Source organism: Micropterus salmoides, unplaced genomic scaffold (genome assembly GCF_014851395.1).
Source record: "Micropterus salmoides isolate LMB-PRFRI ecotype aquatic unplaced genomic scaffold, ASM1485139v1 Ms_hic_scaffold_12, whole genome shotgun sequence".
In the NCBI taxonomy this organism is placed as follows: Eukaryota; Metazoa; Chordata; class Actinopteri; order Centrarchiformes; family Centrarchidae; genus Micropterus; species Micropterus salmoides.
In genome coordinates, this window is record NW_024040263.1 from 31794779 (window position 1) to 31803535 (window position 8757).

The following is an 8757-nucleotide window of genomic DNA, read 5'->3' on the forward strand; positions in this document are numbered from 1 at the left end:
TTCACACAACAGTTAATTTAACATAAAAAAAAAAAATGGACTAGTGCAACCAAAACGTTACGTTAACTGTACCAGAAAACTGACATAAGCATCACGACACAATGACCTAAAAAACACTTAACGGGTATCATCGCATGTATCACCCTCACTGTCTTTTTATTTATTGCAAAGAATGTATTACCTTACAGTAACATCAGAGCTGCATCTGCTATCTGCTTCAGTAGGCTTTATTTGTTTGCATAGAGTAATTCCAAGTGAACAAAATGAAACTAAAGTAATTCCAGCAATGCAATACAAAACTACACGTCCATTGTAGGCTACATTCTTGTGCAGGATAGCCACAGAAATAGAAATACAGGGCTAAACTCTGTCTTCTGTATTTAGTTGTCATACACATCACACCTTACGTCCTCTCTTGCAACCTGCAAAATATCATCTTTGCATGGCTGATCCATCTTCTGCAGATACATATGTCCTTACATCCAGCACTCAATCACATCCAGGACAGACATCTGATCATGAGGCTGGTGATCAGGGGCGCGGGACAGGGTGGAGGAGGGGGGCTGTGTATACAGAGATATTGGAATGAATCCCTGTGGATGTGGGGAAGGGCTCACAAAGACTGTGTGTGTACAGGTATAACCTTTCCCTCTCCGTGCAGAAACAAATTTCTGGATGAGGCTGAAGAATGCAGAGTAAGTACAATTATTATTACTTGTCCTATTATTACTTTCATATAATTGTCAGTTGATTCTTAATTTTCTTTACCACTAGTACTTTTACTGTTTATGGCAAACTGCAAAGTTACAGTTTTTACAAGAGTATGTAAATGTGTACATATGACAGACTTCTGGTGGTGGTTTCGTTTGAGTGAGAAGGTGGTTTGTGAATTTTGAAAGATGCTGTTACTGAATGCATTTAGTGTCCAAGCAAATATATTATCAACTCCCATCAATATTAGCCTCACAAAATCCAGTATCAGTGGGGCTCTACTTTATAACTATTATTCTAAGTTATACTTTTCAGCATGTATACTTTAACATCTAGGAGACAAATCTGATATCACGCAGCCAGTAATTATTGTTATTGAGTATTATTGGTTCCAGTTTGTTCAGATAGAGCAGGGCAGTGATAGTAAACATTGCTGAACAAATACAGGAGTAAAACCTGCGAAGACTTTAATATAAAATCCAAAGAAAAAGACGTCACAGCTCCGGCCACAACATTTGACTGACACATTTGCTCTTGGAGAAAAAAGCAGCATTCAGGTCTGTCTGTTACACTAACAGTGACATCCTTTTCACAGAGTACGGTCTAGACCTGCTCTTCTATGAAAAGCGCTCTGAGATAACTGTTTGGCACTATATAAATAAAACTGAATTGAATGTGACCTTGATGCTTCCTCAAACCGTAGAACACAACAAAATCACTACGGGTCAGTTTTGTTAAAAGCTGATTTAGAAACAGGTGGGATTGACATGCAGTACATGGAATGACACATCCAAGCAAGTTCAAGTTCATAAACAAACAGATTTCAAGCCGAATCTTGTTTTCACAATCAAAAACATGATTGGTCCGAATTACATACACAAAAACGACACTGCATTAGTCTGCAAATGGAAAAATGTTGCGGATGACAACATTTGGTCATCACCGTGGTGGTTTTGTGTAAACCATGAAGTAATGGTGAAAACAACAAACCAGAATCCCATTAAAAAATGTAACCAATCATTTTTAAACCTACTTTTATTATCACACATTTAAAGCCATGTCTGCTCTAAAATACCCAGAAAACCGTCCTCTCATTTGTCAGCGACTCTTCCCCCAATGTCCTTACATTACTGTCGAAAACACCATGAAACTGGTTATTTCTGCGTTAACTTCATTACCTTTGTAATTAAACCTCAAGGTTAGATCTTGGCAAAAAGAAGAAGACCTCTAATTAGAGGTCTCCGTCTTACAGGAACACACAGTAACGCGATCTCTCTCATGAGAGGAAAAGCTGCTGACAAAGCTGCCGAGTTTCCTCTGGACAGGAGACTTCATGGCCGACGGTCCGAGGGTCAGAGTAGATCTCATAGTCGTTTCCTCCCTGTAACAAAAATCCGCCACAGACACAGAGGTTAGTTTAGCTAGACTGTGATGTTCTAAATCATCATTACTAAGGTCAAGCTCATGCACAATTAACCCTGCTGCCTGGGTGAGTATTACTAATATATAGTTTAGATTTTCTTTCATCTCTGAGAAAACAAGTCCTGAAACAAGCAAACTGGCCAATTTAGACATCTGCAAATAGTGACACTTGGATTATTGTTCACATCAAAAATCTTTTAACACTTCATTCAATAATTTTGCACGCCCAATCTTTCAGTTTTTTATTTGTTAAAAAAGTTTGAAATATCCAATAAATTTCGTTCCACTTCATGATTGTGTCCCACTTGTTGTTGGTTCTTCACAAAAAATTACAGTTTTATATCTTTATGTTTGAAGCCTGCAATGTGGCAAAAGGTCGAAAAGTTCAAGGGGACCGAATACTTTCGCAAGGCACTGTATCTGGCCAGATTGCTTTGATAGCAGAAAAATAAAATATAAATAAATTGATAACGGCTGGTGCTGAAATAGATCTCAGTCATGGCAGCAACAGTTACTCACATAACCACTTCCTCTTAAGTGCCTCTAAATTAAAAGCGCAAGAACGTCTTTTGCGGCGATGCTTCATGTGGAGTTTATCGACAGCTTTTATTTTGAAGAGTTCTGAAGGACAATTCAAAAGAGTCTCTGGCTTGCTTGACACACCTCTGAAAAAGCCATCAGTTAACGTGTGACTGGATTCCCCTGAATTTAAAATAGGTAGAAATAAGTGTCCATAGGTTTATGAATGCGGATCAAACGCTGGAACGCGCACACGAATGGTTTGACTTTGTTCTGGCCCGCCATATAACGGGCTTGGAAAAATTTGGCCTGATGCCAGACTTATTTGCCAACCCCTGCTGTAGGTATGTTGTCAAAAAAATAAAATAAAATAAACATTCGTTGGCTCAATATTCCTGGTGTCATCTCGTTGGATTGTCGTCTGTCAGGACCTTTGACATAATCATTTGCGTTTCACAGCCATCAGCCATCGTGGTGCTGCCCTGCAGTAGTTAGCATACTCACAGGTTTAGTCTTGTCTCCAAAGAAGTGAATGGTTGAGTAGTTGTCCTTCTCAACAATCCCCAGACAGTATCTCTTATCCCAGCCATCAGGAAACACATCAAAGCTGATCTGCCCTCCTACAGAAAAACAAAGACCAAGAGGCAGGACGAGGTGATGTGGAGAATTTACATCACACTGACAAAGTGACCTGGTGTCTCTCACATGTGCTCCCTACAGATTCACCAGACCCGCTTTCACAACACTGTATAATTGTCGTGAATGCAGCTGACTCACCGATTGAAAACGACAATCCTTTTCCTTTAAACTCTTCCTTCAAGACGGACACAAACTTCTCTCTGATTTTCTCTTTCTGTAGGGAGCAAAAAAAAAAACGACACAACAATATCACAGCCCTGCAGATGGCGACATTTTCTGTGCTTTTAAATCCAACACTTGCACAATGTCTTTGCACAATGATTGCTCAAGGTGATTTTTTTAAAATGTAGATTTTGCAAAACATCCGGCTGCTCCACTATGTTCACCAGCTAATCTCGATCTGTGTAAGCTGTTTAGTGCTGAGCCAAAAGTAGGTTCACCAGAGATTTGTAGCTGAAAACAGCAGTGGGTCCGTCAGTACGTGTGGCTTGAGAGTGAATGTGTGTGCGTTACCTGATCTAGCTCGTAGAACTCTTTCCTCTCTTCCTGTGTACAGCTGCGTCCAACAGGGGAGACGTTCAACATGCCGTTACGGAATTCAATGAACGTCCCCCTGTAGAGATTTAGTCTCCATAAGGTTAAACCACATCCTAACTATCAATAATTATTCTACAGCTTCCCAGCACCCAAAATAGTTAACCCAGAAGAAAAATAAATATTAATAATGAGATCATGACTCTGAAATGTCTGTACCTCTTCTTAGGCAGTTTGATCTTGGCCATGTAGTTGAGACAGAAGTTGATGAAATCTTGTAGCAGCTCTTCACCCATATGGTCCTGGATGGACTGACAACAGCAAGCAAAGTGAACTTCCTGGGGCCCGGTCACATGGGTAATGGCATCATCTTAGCATATTTTGTTCGCAGAACCAACATTAGGATGGCAAATCCTCTAAATCCGTCATCTGAAGACACGTTTACAGCCTTAAAAGCGTTCACATAAAAACGAGCGTTCTTGACACTTAAGTCAGTCTCACCTGCACAGAGAGAAACTCTCCATTCCTATAGGCCACAAGACCGTTCTCAGCAAACACGTAGTTCACCTTCTGGATCACTGAACACGTAAACAAACACAAAAACAGACAGTGAAGCAGATTACATACTGGAGAGAGAGCTCTACGGCGGCTGTGGCTCAGGAGGTAGAGCGGGTTGCCTGCTAACCAGAAGTGTCCTTATCTGAGTCCAGACCATTTACTGATCTGCTGTAGAGGTACAGGTGTGTGTGTGTGTCTCTCACCATCATCCCCCAGCTGCTCCTTGATCTTGCTGAGGTCCGACCCTCCAACCACACCGACTCGAACCCGAGTCTTCAACTTTTCAAGGAACTCTGCCATGTCTGGGGTCACACGCTGAGAACACACACAGACCTGCAAGTTACATTTACCGACACGATGGAACCGACTGACAACAGTATTGATCGGAGCCAGACTCAAATATACCGTCCTCATCATTCTTCAACTTTTGCAGAGTGAAAAAGAAAATGTATTGTATATTAAGCATCCTAACTGAAAAAGCACGCCCTCACTTGGGCCTATACCTGTGACAACTAAGTTTGTGTTATTAGTAATAGTACAATGACCTACTTATAACTTGTAACTGTTCTGTTTTATCCCAGTAGTTTTATAGTAATTATATAGTTACAGTGCTTTACAACAAAACATAAAATAAAAGCCAATGAGAACCCAAGAAACATTTACGCATCAAATACATTAACCAACTTCAAATAAATACGCACAGTTTTTTTGAAGGCCGTTCCAAGTGAGGGCAGCAGAGCACTTTACAGTTTTCTTTCCCAGTTCTGTCCGTACAGCAGGAGCAGACAACAAGACCAGATCACGTGATCTCAACTGACACGTCAGTTAAGAAAACGCCATAAAAAGTGAGTCTTAAGAAGAGATTTAAAAACTAGGATGAGGAGTTTGCCTGCCTCAGCCGGAGGATCTCGAGCAGCGATCAGGCTCACAGAGAGCAGATCACAGACAAGAGGTCGGAGCCTGGCTTTAAAAACAAACAGTAAAACCTTAAAATAAATTCAAATTCTCCCACGTAACCAGTGATTTATTATTTAGTATATTATTATAAGTGGTAGTAGAAATACTTTAGACCTGGGGTTCTGAAAGCCTGTGTTAAGGGTCACAAACCATCTAATCTAAACCAAATATTCTATCACTCACACACACTGAGAGAAATAGACAGATTTTCAGTTAGATACTTTTAAAAATGTGAGCTTACCAAATAATATCAGGCTATAAGCATCAGATAGTATTGTTTGCTTTTGTGGCAGACAAAATAATTAGCTTTTTTTGTATTATTTTGATTTTGTGCAGCGCAGCATAAGTCGGCCCCGGTCACTGGTCTCTAAACTATGTTATCACTGTTTATAAATGTAAACCAAACCCACATTTAAAAACTAAAAAAAGGTTCACAAAATGAATTTCTGATGCACACTCATTGTATTTAAAAGTATTAGTAATTTTTACCAGAAACATATTTGGAAGTTTGGAAGTTACATACAAACTCGTGAACACTGCATCAGTGTGTGGGTGTTTCTGCCATTAACAAATCAGGGCATTGCCAATCCGGCAAACATCATTATGCTCCAAAAAAACAGTTGGTGTGTGCAAATTTGAGCAGAGGAAATGCATGCACGCATGTGTAGAAGATGCAGTATGTATAACAGGAAGCTGCGACAAATCAAGAGGATGTTGATAATGATGCTGACCTGTTGGGAGTATATTCAGTAAACACTGTATGCACAGCAAATCACTGTCGATGCAAACTACCGCTGACTGCCTTTTCCTGTGTTAAAAAGTGTTTGTGGATGTTACACATGAGCAAAAGACAGAGCACTTGGGACACATTGTGAACAGTGAAGGGCTCCATCCCACAGAGGGGAAGTTAGAGGCCATCGTTAATGTCCCACCAACGTTTCAGAACTCCTTCCTTGGACTGCATGACTATTTTGGCTGATTTATGACAAATCTGTCCACTCAGCTGCAACCCTTGCATGTCCTGCTAAAGAGGGACAGTCCTTGGAAGTGGACATCTGAATGTGAGGAAACATTCAAAATGCTATAAAGCAGCCGCTACAGAGCGCAGCAGTCGTTCACTATGATACCAGGAAGTGACTGAGGCTGGCCTGCAAAGCATCTCCTTAAGGAGTCTGCGCTGTCATTTGCGCTGTCATGTGATGGAGAACAGTGAGGAAAAGTCCGTAGCATTTCTCACACTTTGACAGAGGCAGAGAGCCAACACGCCCAAATAGAGAATAAGCAAGCCCTCTCTATCATTTTTGTTTTAGAAAGTTTTACAAATCTCTCTACAGGGGGGAAGTTTACTCCCATTACTGATCACAGACCACTTTTGACAGTCTTGGGCCCCAAGTCAGCCATTTCCACTTTGGCTGCCTTGAGAATCCAGTGGTGGGCCCTTATTCTGATGGGGTACAACTACGACAAAGACTACTGCAAGTCGTAATGATGTTACCATTAACAGGGCAAGGCTACTGAATGACCTACTTCGAGGTTCCACAACTTTTGCAAAGTATCCAGCTTTGACCACACAGAACAGTACAGAACTGATTTTTTTGATCGTTCTAAACTAAATCTTGGGCCTCATCTTTCACATTGTACCTTTAAAGTCAGAGCCAGACTAAAATCCCTTAAACATCAGTTTGTATAGAATGTATTTTCATAGTTTTAAATTACAAATCACTTCATTTTAATTAAATAAATGTTCTCATACCTTTTTTTTTTGCATTTTAAACTACGCTTGATGAGCAAGTGTACTCTGCTGTGGAATCCTTCAGGTTTCTGGGATCCACTATTTCCCAGGACCTGAAGTGGGAGCCCAACACTGACTCCATCATCAAGAAGGCCCAGCGGTGGATGTACTTCCTGCGTCAACTCAGGAAGCTCAACCTGCCTAAGGAACTGCTGATCCAGTTCTACACAGCCATCATCCAGTCCATCCTCTGCACGTCCATCACTGTCTGGTTTAGATCTGCCACCAAAAAGGACAGGAGCAGACTACAACGTACAGTCAGGACTGCAGAAAAAATCATTGGTGTCAACCTGCTCTCCATTCAGGGCTTATACATTTCCAGAGTCAGGAAACGGGCAGGAAACATCACTGCAGATTCATCTCACCCCGGACACAACCTGTTCCAGCTCCTCCCCTCTGGAAGGCGCTACAGAGCACTGTACGCCAAAACCAACAGACTCAGGAACAGTTTCTTCCCACAAGCCATCACTCTGATGAACAGCTGACTCTGACTCACAGTGTCAGGAACAATTCTTGTGCAATAACCCAGTAACTCTGTCTCTAATCAGCCACACTTGTTATTTATTTATTCACCATTCTCTATTTCATACTGTTATATTGTCATATTGTAGATACTATATACCAAATCCTACCTCAAGTCATAACTCCTGCACAAAATACTTATACTTGTTTATTCCTGCTCACTGCACTATTTGTCAACATGTCTATATTGTTTTTGTTCATAGTGTGTATATTTGTGTCTGATTTTATTTTATTTTTATTGTTGTATAAGCACATCGTGAGCAAAGTACAACCCTGAGTCAGATTCCTCGTATGTGAACAAATACCTGGCAAATAAAGCTGATTATTTCCCGGTCTGACCACATTTCAGGGTGGAACTAAGTTTCAAAGCAAAAGTTTCTGCGGAACATATTATCGCTCGAAAGAACTAACGTTACAGCAACAACGTGGAGCCGGATGTTGCGCTGACGTCACCCATGTTTGCCTGAACGCAATCAGGCGTAACTTTAGTTTTACACACACACACACACACGCGCTTTTCACTCATTGGGGGTTACCTGTCTCGCGGCCGTGAGCGTGCCGTCAACATCAAAGAGGCAGAGCGTGCTGGAGTCTGCAGAGCTGTCAGTCATCTCGTCTCTGACAGGCCGTGTCTTCTCAGAGTACAGCGAGATCTCGGCTTATATCCGCAGACTTTCTCGCTTTGCTGCCAGTATTTCTTCCACTTCTCGCGGCAGTATCATCCGGCTGCACGAGCGCTGCGCATTACAACAAGCAGACTACAACCAAAGACTTTTCTGCTGTTTCTTCTTCTTCGAGGTTTCACGGCAGCTTGTGTCCTTCGTGTTGCATTACTGCCATCTTCTGGAGGTAGTCAAATTACATCAGATCCCTTGCAGGCAGATCTCACAGCAGTCCTGTCCTTGTAAGACAGCTGACTTCACACTTTCTGCTTTGTGCCCTTTAAACCTGCCCCTGATGTCCCCGGTGTGTCCGTCCCGTCCACCCTGTCCTTTCTTTCTGCAGTTAACATGTTGTTCTGTTTCTGGTACCTGACAAAGTCCCGTTCAGGTTACTGGGTCCTGTTCTCTGCCCTCTCCATTATCTCCTGATCCCAGTGCCAC

The 8757-nt window shown here is 41.6% G+C and overlaps 1 protein-coding gene across 1 annotated transcript; it reads right to left on the bottom strand.

The window, feature by feature from the left end:
- Positions 1-211: 211 nt before the first annotated feature.
- Positions 212-8464, bottom strand: pmm2 (phosphomannomutase 2). Its single transcript, XM_038714598.1, has 8 exons — positions 8191-8464; positions 4587-4698; positions 4327-4403; positions 4045-4136; positions 3805-3904; positions 3430-3505; positions 3157-3272; positions 212-2092 (listed from the first exon to the last, which is right to left on the bottom strand). The coding sequence occupies exons 1-8, from the start codon at positions 8263-8265 to the stop codon at positions 1988-1990; spliced, it is 753 nt and encodes a 250-aa protein (XP_038570526.1). The 5' UTR covers positions 8266-8464; the 3' UTR covers positions 212-1987.
- Between the last annotated feature and the right edge of the window lie 293 nt (positions 8465-8757).

Bases quoted from the DNA above. Each gene is read 5' to 3' on its own strand.
- pmm2 (XM_038714598.1), bottom strand. From the start codon at position 8,265: ATGACTGACAGCTCTGCAGACTCCAGCACGCTCTGCCTCTTTGATGTT. The intron at 4,137-4,326 runs GTGAGACTGACT...TGCTGTTGTCAG, and splicing joins GAGAGTTTCTCTCTGTGCAG to TCCATCCAGGACCATATGGG. The intron at 3,905-4,044 runs GTACAGACATTT...AAATCTCTACAG, and splicing joins ATCAAACTGCCTAAGAAGAG to GGGGACGTTCATTGAATTCC.